Consider the following 18,432-nt stretch of genomic DNA (forward strand, 5'->3'; position numbering starts at 1 on the left):
GTGGGAGCTTACGGAGGAGGAGGGCGTACAACATCACTGGAAGCACCAAAAAGGGTGTCAGTCAACACCCAATAGAAGAAAAACCAGCATTTGCAATGCAATAGGTCTCGCATTTCGAGAATTTGAGCTATTGCCTTTGTAAATGACAATGTCTTTTGTCTGTGTTTTAAAAACCTGCAAGCAGTACCTAAACATGCACTTTGTGCTTATATTCCTTGCTTATGAACAGGAAGGCTGGCAGTAAAAGAGGTGCAGTTACTGTCAGCCTTGCTTTCCATAAGCAATGACTATAAGTACCAAGTACAAATACAATTAGTCGCTTTGAAATGTGATAAAATAATTATTATATTAATTCCAGATTAGGTTTTACTCTATGTGGAGCTGATTAAGGGAAATTTATAGAAGGTCCAATATAAACCAGATGTGGTAGGTGCATTATAGCAAGCTGCACCTAGATGTCCCTAGTGAGCAAGGCACCAGCACTGCTTGTCTAGGTGCAGTACCACAAACTGCGCCTAGAGGTACCTAGTGAGCATCATAAACTTTGAAGATATGGTAAATCTACCCTACCCATTATGCATGACAAGCAAGACAGTACCACAAGTATGTTCAAATAGCTATGTCCACATATTCAATTAGTAGCTTTGAAATGGGACAACATTATTATATTAATTCCAGATTAGGTTGTACTCTATGTGGAGCTGAAGAATGGAAATTTATAGGTCTCATAAATGAGATGTGGTAGGTGCAGTACCGCAAGCTGCACCTTAATGTCCCTAGTGAGCAAGGCAATAGCACTGCTCGTCTCGGGAAGTAGCGCAAGCTGTGCCTAGAGGTCCCTAGTAAGCATCATAAACTGAAGATATGGTAAATCTACCCTATCCGTTATGCATTACATGCAAGACAGTACAGCGAGTACATTCAAATAGCTATGTCCATGTATACAATTAGTAGCTTTGAAAAGTGACAAATTAATGATTATATTAATTCCAGATTAGGTTGAACTATATGTGGAACTGATTAAGGGAAATTTATAGAAGGTCTACTATAAATGTGAGATATGCTAGCGATTAAAGTAATCACTGGCAATCTAGTTTCGGACTAAGTGAGTGTCCTGTCTGAAGGCCTTTTTAAGAAAGTAGTGCCTTGAGGCTGTAATTAAAACCTAGGATGTAAAAACACATGTAATAGGGGCTGTCCTCATGGGAGGTCACAAGAAGAGAGAAGGCGGTACTAAGGAGGGACTACATAGCCTACTGACCAATCAAAAGCCACCTTTTTACACAGGATAGGGACAGGAGCAATTTACAAAGATGGGTGGGAAGTGGAGCTTTATCTACATATATCAAAAAAGAGGGAGGCCTCCTTATTGGTAGGGGACAAGGAGGAATTACTGAGAGAATTAGGACAAGTCCCAAAACATACACTCATATGTGGTGAGCCCAGTTGTGTGTCTGCCGTATATCTCAAATAGTTCTATGAAACCTATAGGAATCTGAGGTTCAAAAATAACAAAAATAATATACCATGTATGTATAAAATACCATGGTATATTATTTTTGTTATTTTTGAACCTCAGATTCCTATAGGTTTCATAGAACTATTTGAGATATACGGCAGACACACAACTGGGCTCACCACATATGAGTGTATGTTTTGGGACTTGTCCTAATTCTCTCAGTAATTCCGCTTTATCTACATATCCTGAATACAGCATGTCTTGAAGAGACAGCGCAAGCGCTGCCTAGGGGAGACATAAACATAGAAGGACTACAAAATAATAGAGAATTCCAGACTCAAACACTAGATTGCAGAATAATGCACAGCATGTGAATTCAGAAAAGATTCACAATGCCAACAAATTTCTCATCAAGCAGAAAGAACCGCCGATAGATCATTCTGAAGTTAAATAAAATAACTGGACTTGATCACAATTGTGAATTAACCTGTATTGTGTGCTTTTAGAAGATTAACAGTACACAGAAAATGCACATTCTTCAATTTCTTGCCAGTAACAGATTGGCAACATAATACAGGTAGATAATTGCCTAGTCGCTCCAAAATAGTTGTAATCTATGATTATTTAGATTCTACAACTAATGAAAACTCACTGAAAGAATGCAAGGAACATTTGCACACAAGGTTAACATTTAATCCCTGCTATCCTTGTAATATGCATTCTTTTTACAGTAATTGGTATTTTGCACAGCTCAGAATAAACCAATAGAGGCTCAAATGTCTATAATAATAAAGATCACAGCATGAGTCAGTAGATTCTATGACAATTATATTTGTAGATCTCAAATTGCAAAGATCTTGTTCTACCAGACTAGGCACATGTGGTGAACAATGCCACATGCAGAGACAATAACACTTGCAACTAAAAATAGGTTTTACAAATCAATTTGTTAGAGAATAACTTATTGGTAGAGCGTAAGCCTAGAAATAAACAAAGAGAAAAAGGAACAAAATCACCAAAGCAGACAAAGGCAAAACGAAAAAACAAAAAACACTAAAACTGGAATAAAATTTGAATCTACACATTTTGACATGCTTGCAGACTAGTGACAAACAGATCATTAAATTGCCACCACACACTGATGCATTCACTAATATTCTAGACATCATAAGCACCATGAAGGGCCAATGTAAACTGACGGACTGTTAAAAAGTCCTTCTCTTTGACAATCCTAGATAGAATGGTCACAACTATTATGCTCATTATTAATATATCATCACATTCTACAGCTAGAATTCAATGGTAGCCTCCAATCAGAATAGTGATGTATGGAATAGACAAACATCACAAAAATATCATGAAAAACAGTAAACCCAGCAAACGTAATATTGCAGTTTAACATTGTGAATGTATATTCACAAAAATAGTACGAATTCTGCTTGTTCAAAATGTGACTTACATTTTGTTTCTTCTTGTCCTGAACTAGGGCCACATAACGTAGTGCAATCTTGGTCAAAGTAGTAGCAAGTGAGGCAGCAACAAAAAAGTCTCCTTCAAGCAGGAATCCCCTAAGTGGAGGTCTAAAGCAAAATAAATAGGAAATAAGGCCAAGGTTAAAGGCAGCAGCACCATTACCATCAGAAAAAGTGAACAATGATTAACACAATTTAACTCCAGTAGCTTTTCTCTTTTATTTAAGTTTGTTCCTACTCCTAACTGTACCGATTTAACTTTAATAACATTGCTAGCTAGAACACATTATTGACAGTCTAACTTGGCACATTCAAAATAGGGTTACTCTATGAATGATGGGGACTAAAGGTCTGAAAACCTTGATAAAAATCACTGCCAATGGTTCCCAGAAATCTGGGCTGCTGGAAAGTGCGAAGCTGTAGTTGGTGAGGGCATCTCACTCTCTGTTTTCTGGCATGCTACCACTGTTTGACAGGGCAGCAGTGTGAAGTATTAGACAGTGTGCTACATATTGAGCACTGTCCGTATGGAGTATGTGCTCCAGGCTACAGCAAGGAAGTGGAGTTTGCTTGGTTCCGGCCATGCTCCACTTGCTGTACCTCAATGTCAGCTCTGCCAGTTTTGACCTGCACCATGGCAAATGCATTATAGGGAAAGCAAAGACTAAACTTGTATACTTGAACAGTTTGGTGTACTATATACAAAATACTTAATATTTAAGCAAATGAATGGATGATTGTTGCTAATCGGTTTTTAATACAAACCCTGCATTAATTCATCATCAACTTTCTTCATATTTCTGAAATAGATACAGCGTAAATGCTACACTGGCAACAAAGACTAATACACTGGCACCTGTGCGCACTATAAAGTTCCTTCATGGTACCTTAGAGTATTAATACGCAATCTTTTGTCTAAGAGGTCCCTTCCTTAAAGCAAGGAACACATTCAGTCGTAAAGATCAAAAGCAATACATACTGATTTACACTCAAGCTTACACTATGTGTTCCAGTGTTTGTGTGCACTATGAAATGGACTGGCATTTATGTTTCACTTGCTTCAAAAAAGAAAAAAAAAAAAAGTTAGGCTCCTCCTGGAAGAAGTTGTTTTGTTGACCTATGTCCGAAAATGGTTTGTGTTCAATTAGAGAGGAAGAGAGATGGGATGATTTTGTGTGGGTGCGTACACTAGAGTGTGCGAGTGTGTACACACGTGTATTGGTGTTTGTGTGTATAAGAATGCGTGTGTTTTTAGATAGAGACCATAAAGGTATAGTGCGAGTTTTCACAACTCTTTTCTACAGACTCCATCTACCAGTTTTTCATACTAGTTTTCCTTGACGTCCGTGTTCGTGTACTATGCTGCAATTGAGTACTTATCTTATTTTTCAACCGAAAACAATTTGGAAAATCTAGCCAAATACCCTTTGCAGAAGTAGACTGCATTTAGAACAAGCACTGTCAAAGCTAATAGGTCTAGTGCTAGCTGTCCATGCTTGTCTTGTCATAGTTTCTGTATAACTGCTTTGTTGGGGGTGCAGTAATTCCCTGGACAATACATAAAAAGATCCACGGCTAAAAGCAAACATTTTTTGGGGGATCTCAGAAGCGTTCCTTGCCTTAGTAGTACATGGGACTCAAGGGAACTACTATGTGTGTGGATGTGCTTCTTGTGAAACAGCATAGTACTGTCACTTGCAGTGCGGTCGTGGGCAGAAGAAAACTGTGGATGACACAACAGACCAATTAATGAAAAGGCAATGTAAGTATAAGTATATATATATATATATATATATATATATATATATATATATATATATATATATATATATATATATATATATATATATATATATATATATATATATATATATATATATATATATATATATACACACATTTTTTTTAATATTAAGTGTCTTGACTAGCAGCAGACTTAAAAAGATAACCTAGTTCATCTCTTTAAAGGCTTTTTCTCAGACTGTATGAACATTAAAGCGTTCCGGAATCTCGGCACATAGAAGCCTAATCTAATTCAACATCTTCTCTGGCAGACTAGAACATGTGGTCCCAAATACAAAGGTATGGACTAACCTACAAGAAGCTACTCTGTAAAATGAAAACTGGAGTAATTTATGTCAGCTGTAAGAACATTTCAACTGCTTGTATAGTGTTGGACTTGTTCCTTTCTGCAGGCTCACACCAAACATGCTGCCTTCGCCCTCCTGTTTTCTGAAATAGTATTTGTTGGTTTTAAGGACCCTGCACACTTTACCACTGCTACCCAGTGCTAAAAGGCGTGCGCTCTGTCCTTTAAACAAGGAAGAATTGGTTATTACTCAATTGGTCAATTTAATTTAAATCCCTAGTAAAGTAGCCGCTAGGCCTGTGCAGGTAAAGAGTGGTGGGTGGGGGATTTCCACAAACTATGACTAGGAACAATTATTGATTTACTGAACTTTCCCTCGTTGTAGTCTTTAGAAATCCCTCCCCTCCCCACCCCGTCCCACCGCTCTTACCTGCAAAGGCCGCGGATGTAGTAAAGTGGTATTATATGTGCTCATGGCCTGTAAATTAAATGCTACTAGTGGGCCCGTAGAACTGATTACGCCACCCTCTTAAGTAGCTGTTTAAACAGGTCTCAGGCCTGCCATTGTAACCTATGTGTGCAGTTTTAAGCTGCCATCTCGACCTGGCAAAACACACAAAATTTGTCAGGCCCAAACCCTGCTTTTAATACATGTTAGTCACCCCTACAGTAGGCACTGGAAAGCACAGAGGGTAGGGTATATGTACTTTTTTTTGTTTTTCATGTCCTAGTGGCAAAAAACTAGCTTTTTACTACTGCAGGGCCTACTTCTACAATAGGACAACATTGTAGTTACCTAGTTACATTTATTAAGCTGTGATTGCCAATTGGGAGCAAGTCGGTTATGGTGTGTAAAGATCTGTAATTAAAAACACTCACTGTAAAGTCAGATTTTTACTCACAATTCTAGAAGTGCAACTTTTAGAATGTTGGTATCTTCTTGTCCTAAAAATGTGGTGCCTGCAGCCTGATCTTGGATCACATGATTAGGTGTAGCTGACAGTAGGTTCTTGTTTATAGCTTCCAGACAATTAGACAAAGGGAAGCTAGATGTTGGCAAAATAGGCCAGTCTGAGTTAATGAGGGGTAGGGGTGAGGGGGTTAGTTTCACCTTCCACACTTGCACATCACAAAGTCTCTCTCTTTCTGTGCACCCCACAAAGAGTTTCTCACTAGTCTATTGGGACCCCAGACAAGATGGGGCCAGGACAGGGAGGAATGCTGTATTTGCTCACTGTCCAACATATAGGTATGCCACCTTAAATGTTGAGTGTTATCTGTTTAGGGGTAATCTAGTCTTCATACACTCTAGTAGTGTGATGCTTCATCATCGGGTTTACCCTGATTCTTAAAGGTCAGGATGGGCTCAACCGCCTTTCAGGAAGCTCTTACAGGAAAAAGACCAGGGGGCTTAGCTGGGGATTAAAATTCCCTAAACTGCTCCAAGATATCCCTTTGTTGAAAGAGTAGTCAGGGATGTTAAAATTAAAAAGTATGTAGGTTTTTAGGATTTGATGGTCCTAAGACCCCATGTCAAACCAACAAGTTTCAGCCCTACCCTAAGACCTAGATAGGTCCAGGGCTTTCATCAGGGTTATACGGTACACCGCAATGGTTCGTTCAGCGTATTCCACTAAGAAGGGATACTTTGGAGCAGTTGAGGGAATTTTAATCTCTAGCTAAGCCCCCTGGTTTTTTTTGTAAGAACTACCTGAAAGACAGTTGAGCCCACCCAGACCTTTAGGAGTCAGGGTGAACCCGATGATAAAGCACAACACTACCAGAGTGTGTGAGGGTTATTTAAAGTAAAGGAAGTATTTCCTTCCCTGTATTTAGAAGTGTGGGGTCAATGTGAAGACTAGCTTCCCTTCCCCCTTAACCCAAAACAGATCACACCAGGCATTTAAGGTGGGATACCTAGAGGTTGGACGTTTCATTAAATACGGAGAACGTATACCCACTCCACAACCCCCATACCAATCCAATTATGGTGAAAGGGTCTCTCTACCCTCCAGATCTGAAAGGGATTCCCTTCACAGATCAAAATTTATAAAACTATTTGTTCACTGACCTTGATATTCATCAGCAAACAATTTAGGTAGAGTAGCTTTCTTTTGTGTAAAGAAGGGTTTGTATCTTTGTTGCCTTTAATGTCATTCACTGAGCTTTTTGTTGGTATGTCACTATTGTTGGACAACATCCTTTCCTCATGTGAATAAGATGTAGGTAGAGTGAATGAACTGATGATGTGAGTTGTGGCTTTCCTCGTGATCACTGTCCAGCTCAAATAGGCTTATTAGAAATGTTATAATGCCTGCAAGTATTGTTTATACGACACAGATTTTCAAAGTAGTTTTGAACAAAGATATTTATCCAACCCAGGCCACACGGTTTTAATATATGTACAGCGCTAAAAATCACACCCCATACTACTCATAATTAAAACAGTTGGTTTACTCTATGAAGATACTGCAACATTCATTTCATGCACCAAAAAGTAGATTTTGTTTTTAAAAGGCAAATCTACATTATTTGTATTAATGCCTCAAAAGGGGGGAGAAAGGGAGAAAGAGGGGGAGAAGAGAGACTGTCTCTCTCTCTCTCACACACACACACACACACACACACACACACACACACACACACACACACACATATATTCACTGAAAAAACCATAGGTTATAGACCATATATAGTTAGGAATTAGCATTTAAAAAACCTTATTTTACTCACACAAAACCATTGAAATTCCATATATAGTTAGTTGCACTAACTATATATCGCGCACCCGCAATCCACTGCTGATCATGTCACATATTACATCATTCATGACATGGTCAGTGACATCACTGATGACATCACTGATGACATCTCAAATGACATCACTGATGACATCACTGATGACAACATCCAGTGACTATGTTTCTGTAAAGTTAAAATATGTCTTACATATTGAAGAATGAGTGGATGTATAAGTGTCTGGATGAAGGATTTAGTAGGTGCATGCCTGACTGTATGAGTGAGTGATTAAATGTGTCTCACTGAGTGCATGGGTTAGTGACTAAACTGTCTTAATTTGTGCATCATTATGTCTGTTGTTCTGTAAACTGCTGCATGTGTTGATCAGTAGCTATATGAGTAACTATATGGGTTATTGATTGGTTGCCCAAGTATTTGTATGGGAGACTGAGTGTGTGTGTGTGGGTGGCTGGGAGGTGTATGACTCTGTGCATAGATGTGTGAGCAGTTGATTCACTAGATGTATGGGTTCCAAAAGTGCATGTGGAAACAGCTGTATGGGCGGTTGACTGTGTGCATGAGTGTATTGGTGAGTGAATGGATATCTCAGTGCTGCATGTCAAAGTAAGTACATATGTAAAACACAGTACATGTGAGAGTTGACATATATAAATAACTGTGCATAAGAGCCAGTGAATGTGTGAGTGGCTGTATGGATCACTGTGAACTTGTATCAGGGATTGTATAATAGAGTAAATATGTGTTAGTATATGTTTGAATAAGTAAGGTGTGTATAACTGTATAGTTGAGGAAATGGAGGTGTGATTGATTCTTTGCATGACTGACTAGGTGTGTGAGTAACTCCATGGATGAGTGACAGTCTGTGAGTGTCTGTTTACACTGAGTGTATCTAAGGTTATATTAGAGTCTGAAGAGGTTCATCGTATTATCACATGAATGATGTCATCAGTGATGTGATCAGTAATGTCAAATGAGATGTCATCAGTGATGTCATCAGTGATGTCATTTGAGATGTCATCAGTGATGTCATTTGAGATGTCATTTGAGATGTCATCAGTGATGTCATTTGAGATGTCATCAGTGATGTCATTTGAGATGTCATCAGTGATGTCATCAGTGATGTCATTTGAGATGTCATCAGTGATGTCATCAGTGATGTCACTGACCATGTCATGAATGATGTAATATGTGACATGATCAGCAGTGGATTGCGGGTGCGCGATATATAGTTAGTGCAACTAACTATATATGGAATTTCAATGGTTTTGTGTGAGTAAAATAAGGTTTTTTAAATGCTAATTCCTAACTATATATGGTCTATAACCTATGGTTTTTTCAGTGAATTTTCAAGGTTTTGTAAATGCTAATTCCTAACTATATATGGTCTATAACCTATGGTTTTTTCAGTGAATTTCAATGGTTTTTTAATAGCAAATATCATAAGCTGTCGAATGTCAAGTACGTGGTAAGTGAAAACATTTTCGTGTTTATGCACACTGATCTGCTTTGAATGGTGCCCCCCCCCCTCATTTCTATTAGGAGTACTCTCTCTTTGCAGATAGTGAAAGGTAGTTAACGCAGGCCTTTGCCCCCGTTGTAATCCGTCGTGCCTGCTTCTCTCTCCATTTGATTGATTGTTATCCAAGTATTTACTGTTTTAGAATTAGTTCTCTTTGGTTCATTCTCTATTTACAAACAAACACAGTCGCAATACTCTGTTTAGTCTTTGCAGATAACGAAAAATCGTGTAAAAAAAAAGAAAAGGAATCGAGTAAAATCAGTAGGCCACTAATGGGATCTCTTTTTGACCTCGCTAAAATAGAAACATTAGGAACAACCCCTCATGACAAATACAAAACTAGTGAGATGAACTGAACTCCACACAATGATGGCTGCAAAACAGCTCGGCTCCGCCACCCACCCCGCCCAAAATAACGATAAAGAGCGGCTGCCATGATTGGTTGCGGAATGGCCACAACGGAGCTACGAAATGGTGCTGCTCTCATGCTAACCCCAGCTTCAGTCTGAAACATCCAGAAACACTGTAGACTACCAATTCGATCAGTTCCGGTAGCGCCCCAATGTAACCCGGTAGAGAAGAACTAGCCCTCCCCTCTTTGACTGATGGTTCTTGTTGCCTGTCCCTTCTGTTGTCATTTAACAGAACTATTTAGCCTGCTGAAAGGGGTTGTGTTCCGACCGCTGGTTGGTGGAGACATTTTGACTATATTCTGGACCTGCGTTGTCGCGTAATGCGTCATATGACGCGCCGCGTTAGCGCATCCGGAAGTCATCCGGGGCGCGCATCGCGTAACGTAAGCATAACAAGTCATGTGACTTGTTAATAAAACTTTTCATTGGTTCATTTTACTTTTCTTATTGTAATGATGAAAGGCTTGGTCATATCACCTAAAAATTACGCTTTTCATTACTTCCGAACATTATTTTTTCTTAAATATATGTTATAATGTTCCAGGCTAATGTACTTTCCCGGAAATTTTACAACTGTCCTGCAAGTAAAATATATTCTTTTTTCGAGAAAAAGAGCGTTTCTTCGTCCCATGACGGAGCCGTTGAGCAAAAGAGGGTCGACCTGCTGTCTTAGTCGCCGATACGCCTGAATATGAGATTCTTATCGATCACTTTATGTTGCAGGAATAGAAAACACAACAGCTCTTGACCATTTATCTTTACTGCGTTCCTTCGTATTATACCTTTTACCCTTCATGTAATTGGTCTGCTTTATTTCACTTGCCTTTTAATGATTCTAAAACAGTGACTATTATTAAAAACTTTACCAATGTATATACTACTACCATGTTTTCTTTTAAAAACCTTTATTGTGAAAATTTCATTATACAAATACGAGCCTATAACCACGTGGGCCTGCCACGGAGCAAACTGTAATCGTATATGATGAATAGACATTTACACTGTAGAGGAACGTAACGGGCGGGCCATTAGGTTGCAAGAACTAAGGTGTCTAACAGTTACGGAATCGGTGGACGTACATTTTATAATTAAAATATGACAGGGCCAGTTACAATAAAATTATCTAGATATACATTTGCGGGCAAGTACCATGGGTGACGTTAATTCGAACTTTCAACAGTACAGTAATCAATAACACATCAGAACTTAATATCAATAGGGATGTCGAAATATTCAATCAATTCTCGTCCCCGCCCGCCATGTGCTTCAAAACTGCATACGTATCTCGTGATTTCAAGGTTCTGCAACCAGTACACAACAAGGAGTTACGAGTCCCATTTATTCCGGCGCCATTTTGGGCGAGGACGGGCAGGTCCAGGATATAGTCAAAATGTCTCTACCAACCATCGACTATGATGATGTTCATATGCTGTATTTATTAGAGTAACACTCATCTGTCCACATGAAATTAATTTACCACAATCTAAACATGTCATTTTAATCTTTCCAAAGTTCTTCTAAATATTTGGGACCGTTTCCCTTGCCTCTGAAGCTCTCAGTGCCACTTCTTTGATGAATGTACTAGCAGGTCAGGGGTTCTCCTCCAAATCTCTCTTTTATGCAGCACTATAATTAATTGGTGCCACCTCTCCATATGACGATGCATGGTATAGTTACCACAACTATATTTTTTTTCGGTTCCTCTGGAGAGTTCATCGTGGCAGATGAAGCGTGTAACGTACCGGGCATTTACCTTTTTTTGCATGTACAGGAAAGGAAAAAAAAAATCGAGCGTCCGAGTTCTAAGATTGTCCCAGGGCCATTTTAGTGGACCAGGCCCAAATCCAAAGAACAGGCCACCATTTTGAGAGTCCTCTTGCAGCCGCCTGTCGCTGTAGCATCAACAGCAGCCGAAACTCAGCTGAATGGCAACTGAAACGGTAAAGGGGCGCCCCACTACAGCAGACGAGCCTCCACCTAGGAAGGCCCATTCACGCCGGCTCCCCCCCCCCCCCCTTTCGGGCACCCCACGCCGTTATTCGGAGCAGTATTGTAGGATGGCCACACCAGTGCGGCAACTTGCTAGACATCACCCCGGTGGTAAACGAATCTCAACGCCTTGTGGTGTCTTCTATTCAGAAAACATTGTTATGCTGCCTTCGACCTATTCGCCGCAAGTGCGCACACAACTCAACTGCATAGCTTGCTAGACACCACCTCGGTGCCATCCGGATCTTGGAATGTCAGCGCCTTTTGGTGTCTTCTCTTCAGAAAATATTGTTGCGCTGCCTTTGGCCCCATTCGCACATCGGTCCGCAACTTAGACATCACCTCGGTGCCATCCGGATCTTGGCATCTCAGCGCCTTGTGGTGTCAGTCAGAAAATATTGTTGCGCTGCCTTTGGCCCCATTCGCACATCAGTCCGCTACTGACACCATCTCACAGGCCAACAGGGCGCCCCACGCCGACTTTTACCATTGTAGGATGGCCACACCAGTGCCACAACTTGCTAGACACCACCTCGGTGCCATCTGGAACTTGGCATCTCAGCGCCTTGTGGTGTCTTCAATTCAGAATATATTGTTGTGCTGCCTTTGGCCCCATTCGCACATCGGTCCGCTACTGACGCCATCTCACAGGCCAACGGGGCGCCCCACGCCGACTATCAGCATTGTAGGATAGCCACACCAGTACAGCAACTTGCTAGACATCACCTCGGTGCCATCCGGATCTCGGCGCCCCACTGCAGATGAAGTGCCTCTCAACTATGAAACCACCACGGTGACATCCGGATCTTGGCGCGTTGTGCTGCCTTCGGCCTATTCGCACATCGGTCCGCTACTGACGCCATCTCACAGGCTAATGGGGCGACCCACGCCGAGTTTCAGCATTGTAGGATGACCACACCAGTACAGCAACTTGCTAGACATCACCTCGGTGCCATCCGGATCTTGGCATCTCAGCGCCTTGTGGTGTATTCTCTTCAGAAAATATTGTTGCGCTGCCTTTGGCCCCATTCGCACATCGGTCCGCAACTTAGACATCACCTCGGTGCCATCCGGATCTTGGCATCTCAGCGCCTTGTGGTGTCTTCTACTCCGAAAATATTGTAGAAAATATTGTTGCGCTGCCTTTGGCCCCATTCGCACATCAGTCCGCTACTGACACCATCTCACAGGCCAACAGGGCGCCCCACGCCGACTTTTACCATTGTAGGATGGCCACACCAGTGCCACAACTTGCTAGACACCACCTCGGTGCCATCCGGATCTTGGCATCTCAGCGCCTTGTGGTGTCTTCAAATCAGAAAATATTGTTGCGCTGCCTTTGGCCCCATTCGCACATCGGTCCGCTACTGACGCCATCTCAAAGGCCAACGGGGCGCCCCACGCCGACTTTCAACATTGTAGGATGGCCACAGAAGTGCGACAACTTACTAGACACCACCTCGGTGCCATCCGGATCTTGGCGCGTTGTGCTGCCTTCGGCCTATTCGCACATCGGTCCGCTACTGACGCAAACTCACAGGCCAACGGGGCGCCCCACGCCGACTTTCAGCATTGTAGGATGGCCACACCAGTGCGGCAACTTGCTACACACCACCTCGGTGCCATCCGGATCTTGGCATCTCAGCGCCTAGTGGTGTCTTCTATTCCGAAAATATTGTTGCGCTGCCTTCGGCCCCATTCACACATCGGTCCGCTACTGACGCCATCTCACAGGCCAACGAGGCGCCCCACGCCGACTTTCAGCATTGTTGGATGGCCACACCAGTGCGGCAACTTGCTACACACCACCTCGGTGCCATCCGGATCTTGGCGCGTAGTGAAGCTGCAGCAGCTGCAAATAAGCTTCAGACAGTGTTACAACCGCTGCTCAGAACTCTCAACTATGACACCACCTCGGTGCCATCCGGATCTTGGCGCGTTGTATTGCCTTCGGCCTATTCGCACATCGGTCCGCTACTGACGCCGCCTCACGTGCCAACGTATTTTCTCCGCATTTTATACCCTATGCCGCATAACAGGTCATGTGACTTGTTTATAAAACTTTTCATTGGTTCATTTTACTTTTGGTTTCCTAATGATGGAAGGCTTGATCATATGACCTAAAAACAACACTTTTCATTGGATGAAAACTTTTTTTTTTCCCCCAAACGATGAAAGCCCCACCTTGTTTCTGGATGTTTCAGACTGAAGCTGGCGTCAGCATGAGAGCACCACCATCTCGTAGCTCAGTCGTGGTCATTCCGCGAGCAATCATGGCAGCCGCTCCCCACCAGAAGCCTGCAGGAGTCGGGGCCCCCAAAACTTTTGATGAATTCTCAAGGCGGAGGGGACGCTTTCGAGAATGGGGTCCAAGACCTAGCAGACAAGCGTCCGATTTCCAAGGTGTCCCAGGGCCATTTCAGTGGACCAGGCCCAAAAAGGAAACAGCCTGCCGCCATTTTGAGAGTCCTGTGACAGCCGCCTATCGCTGCACCGCAAGAGTGGGCGCAACTCAGCTGAATTGCGGCTTTTGACACAGTGGACCAAAAACGGACGGAATGGCAACTGAAACGGTAAAGGGGCGCCCCACTACAACAGATGACACTCCACCTGGAGAGGCCCGTTCACGCCGCCTCCCCCGGGGCGCCCCACGCCGTTATTCGGAGCAGCATTGTAGGATACCAAAACCAGTGCGGCAACTTACTGGACATCACCTTGGTGCCATCGTTCTGCTGCCTTGGAACTATTCGCACAACAGTTTGCTACTGATGACCCACCCCCCGCGACGCCCCACGCCGTTATTTGCTGGGTGGCAACTTACTAGACATCACTTTCGTGTCATCTAGATTTCAGCGCGTTCTGCTGCCTTGGAACTATTCGCACAACAGTTTGCTACTGATGACCCACCCCCCGCGACGCCCCACGCCGGAAATCTGGACGTTGTGCTGCGTTGGGACTATTCGCACAGCCGACCGCTACTTCGTTGTTTTTCCCTAAAAATGTTTATATGTTATTACTATTTTTGTTTTCTTGTATATATTTATAAATTATTAAAGTTTTATAATCTTACTACTTTGTCGGAGTGCTATATATTTTTAATGTGACACATAATTGTAAAAACTTTGATGTACAAAGAGTCATCCCTGGAATCTTCCGCTTCAGGCTCGGTCCCCTCCCCAATCACAATACAGGATGGTTTTCAGATAATAGCAACGCTTCTGCTGTGACGGATCTCATCGAGTGTGGGCCTTGATCTACTATAACTCCTTTGAAGAGGGGTGATTCTTTACAGCTGTGGCCATAAACTACATCTGCAGGGCTAGCTGATACCCTAGGACCAGCCTGGACAATCGGACACAGAGGAAAAGGAGTGTCAGAGGGTGCGGTAGTGAATAGGGCGAAAGGGAGGTGTCGGGCGGGCACAGGGTGTGATTCTCAGGGAAGAGCAGCGCAGATGGGGGGAGGTTTATTACCCATGCATAAGACAGAGAGCGGGGGTGACCACTGCCTGGGGGAGATGCTTGCGAGGGTGGGGAGCCATGCTAAGGATCGACAGCGTGCACAGAGTGGGTCTGGTCAAGGCATCTAAAATGGCTGCCGTGCACGACAAAAGTGTGGCATTTGAAAAAAGACAAGATGGCGCAGACAATGTTTTTCAACACTTCCTGATTTCCTTCGAATCGAACGTTAACAGACGTTGGGGCATATTACCAAAGTTAAGCGATATTTATCCCTAACGATGCTTAGCAACGATTTTTTTACCGTCAGAAATTATCGCAGATAAACCTTGCTATTATCAAGGTTTATCGCAAATACGATAAAAAACGACCGCAATGCATTAATATCGCTGAAAACTCAGCGATATTCATGCATTACCGAGCTAATGCTCTTAGCCATGTTATCCACCTCCCATTGGATAACATGGCTAAGAACTGCTCAGGGCAGGTGGTAGCTTTTGGAGATATTCGCGCTTATCTCGACTATTTCCAAAAGTTGATAATAGGAGATAGCGATGTTAGCGACTGTTTCCAGTCGCTAACATCTTGGCATGCCCACTTTGCATGTCATTAGTGATAAATATCACTCACATGCAAAGTGGGGCCCAAGATGGTCGCTATCTTCTACTAGCCGTCGCTAACTGGTGTTAGCAACAGCTAGGTAATACACATATAATTTTATCTCCGCGAAGCGGAGCGCTGTTACAGATATATATCTTGTTTTTGAACGTTAATTTCTCAAAATGCACTGAAGCACATATATTGAGACCTAGCAAAGGCACATCGGGCTACCAGTCCCTAATATTTTACCAAGTTTCGTGCAAATCCATTCAGCTGTTCGATCCTACCGAGAGACAAGATGGCGGCCGCTACGGACTGTTTGGAATGTTTACAGACACCGGAGAGCCAATCAGCTTCGCTTCGCAAAGCTCCGTAACGCGAAAAGTACGCGAAGCGGTGCGCTGTTACAGATATATATCTTTTTTTGAACGTTAATTTCTCAAAATCCACTGGAGCACATATATTGAGATCTAGCAAAGGCACATCGGGCTACCAGTCCCTACAATTTTGCCAAGTTTCGTGCAAATCCATTCAGCTGTTCGATTATTATAATTTTTTTTTTTTTTTTGCCCCGCGGGGCCCTTTTAAAACCTCCACATCAAACCTAAACGGTCAGGGAGGATCTACTATGCCCCCTTATGGTCATTTGCCCCTTCGGTTTGGCCTCCGCTTGTCTCTCGATCCTACCGAGAGACAAGATGGCGGCCGCTACGGACTGTTTGGAATGTTTACAGACGCCGGAGAACCAATCAGCTTCGCTTCACAAAGCTCCGTTGCGCGAAAAGTACGCGTCCTGGAGCGCTGCCCGGTCCGCTGTTACAGATATATATCTTTTTTTAAACGTTAATTTCTCAAAATCCACTGTAGCACATATATTGAGACCTACAAAAGGCACATCGGGCTACCAGTCCCTACAATTTTGCCAAGTTTCGTGCAAATCCATTCAGCCGTTCGGGCTAAAAGTGAGGCCAACCGCCCTATGGAAAACTCAATGTTAAAAACACGTTTTGGGACCCCCCTTTTTTCTCGGCCCCCCCTTGACGAACCCCCCCCCAAATTTTCAAGAGCTACTCAGAAACAAAATGTGCCATTTTCCTGAAAATTTCAGCCAATTCCGTCCACAAACGCCAAAGTTATTAGACATAGAATTTTCAAAAATCCCATAGAGAAAAAATCCTAACTATATATACCTACTGGCGACCGCCAGTAGGTAATATATATATATATATATATATATATATATATATACACAGTCAGAGTGGTGGGAACATAAATCCCTTTCCCAGTACTTGATGGTCAAACGTGTTCCACGAGGTCTCAGGAGCACTTTGGCTCCAAGCTCTGAAAACCCAGACCCGGCTATGTTAGCGGAATGGGCTGAGACGAATTTGGAGTACTCTGCACGTTTAATGGCTATCCTAGCAAAATATGCGGACAGTGACAGGAGGAAATTGCAGATTGAAATTGAAGCTGTGGAAGTTGAATTGACCTCAATAGGAATCACGGAGCAAACAACTAAACTACGAGATGAAATGATGACAAGGCTTGCAAAAGAGGAAGACATAATCAAAAAGAGAAAAACTTTTAAATTTGAGCGGGACAGACTCGATTACCTTCATGGCCAGATCTTTACTTTCGCGCGCCGGTTTGACAACATTAAGGCGCAGGTGGGAAAAGGCAACCAAAGAATTAGACAAGGCGCCACTACATCGGCTTCCTCCACTGATCTGAGCTCTGCAGCGGAAAGCGACTCGGACAATGACCAAAGGAGAAAAAACTTGCAAGAGGGGTTTACCAAATTGTCTCTGGCGCAAGAGGTGAACTGCCTCTGCGAGAGCCGTCGAGACACACTAAGATCGAAATCGAAAGTAGACCCCAAACAAAACGGCAAAGGGCCAACATCAAACGCCTCCAGCGCCACAAATGCCACGAGAGGAAATATGGCCGGAGGGAAGAGGGGCAATCGAGGAAACAGGGGCAATTAGAACAGATTCCAAACACAAGTACAAGCTTCAACCTCAACCCAACAACAATCATAAATCTGACTGATATTATTCGGACTACAAAGGAGAAACAGATTTTGGATTTGGGGCTATCCTGCTGTCCCCCGAGCAATATGAACTATGCAAATTTAAGGATGGACACTTTCCGTTTTATTAGAAAACTTAAATTGAGTAAATACCATCGTTTGCATCCATACAGGGAACAAAGAAATTTGGGTGCATCGAGTCCCACGTTGCACGCAACTGGAGTGGATGTAACCCTTAACGAAATATGGGATTTGCAACAGGAGGGTCAGACTGAGGTGCAGCCCCTGTTATCAGACAATAACGTTGAAAGTGTTCCAGGATTTACTTCCTTCAGAAAGAAATCCACCTTTTTGCCTATCATGACACACGACAGTCTAGATTTGTATCAGGACTCTGTCATAAAAGACTTGAAGAAACTGTATGTGACCACCAACAAAAACATGCCATTTTAAGCCGACAGAATCAAGTTACAACAATTTGATCGGTAAACTTAAAGCTGACAAAAATGTGATTGTGAAACAGGCGGATAAAGGGGGAAATATCGTTCTGTGGCATCGTGATAACTACATAAAAGAAGCTGAATCACAACTGAGTGACTTGGATTGTTACAAAAAAAGCAATCTCACTGCAATAAAAACAGCTT

At 42.7% G+C, this 18,432-nt stretch overlaps 1 protein-coding gene across 2 annotated transcripts in view; it reads right to left on the reverse strand.

Annotated features, from left to right (window-relative positions):
- The window catches only part of COPB1 (coat protein complex I subunit beta 1), a 296,632-nt gene that overhangs the window by 112,800 nt on the left and 165,400 nt on the right, over positions 1–18,432 (reverse strand). For both annotated transcript variants that reach the window (XM_078681014.1, XM_078681015.1), the window contains exon 14: positions 2,919–3,039. In XM_078681014.1, coding sequence (XP_078537140.1) covers positions 2,919–3,039 — 121 coding nt within the window. The remainder of the gene's footprint in view (positions 1–2,918; positions 3,040–18,432) is intronic.

Source organism: Lissotriton helveticus, chromosome 3_1, assembly GCF_964261635.1.
Source record: "Lissotriton helveticus chromosome 3_1, aLisHel1.1, whole genome shotgun sequence".
In the NCBI taxonomy this organism is placed as follows: Eukaryota; Metazoa; Chordata; class Amphibia; order Caudata; family Salamandridae; genus Lissotriton; species Lissotriton helveticus.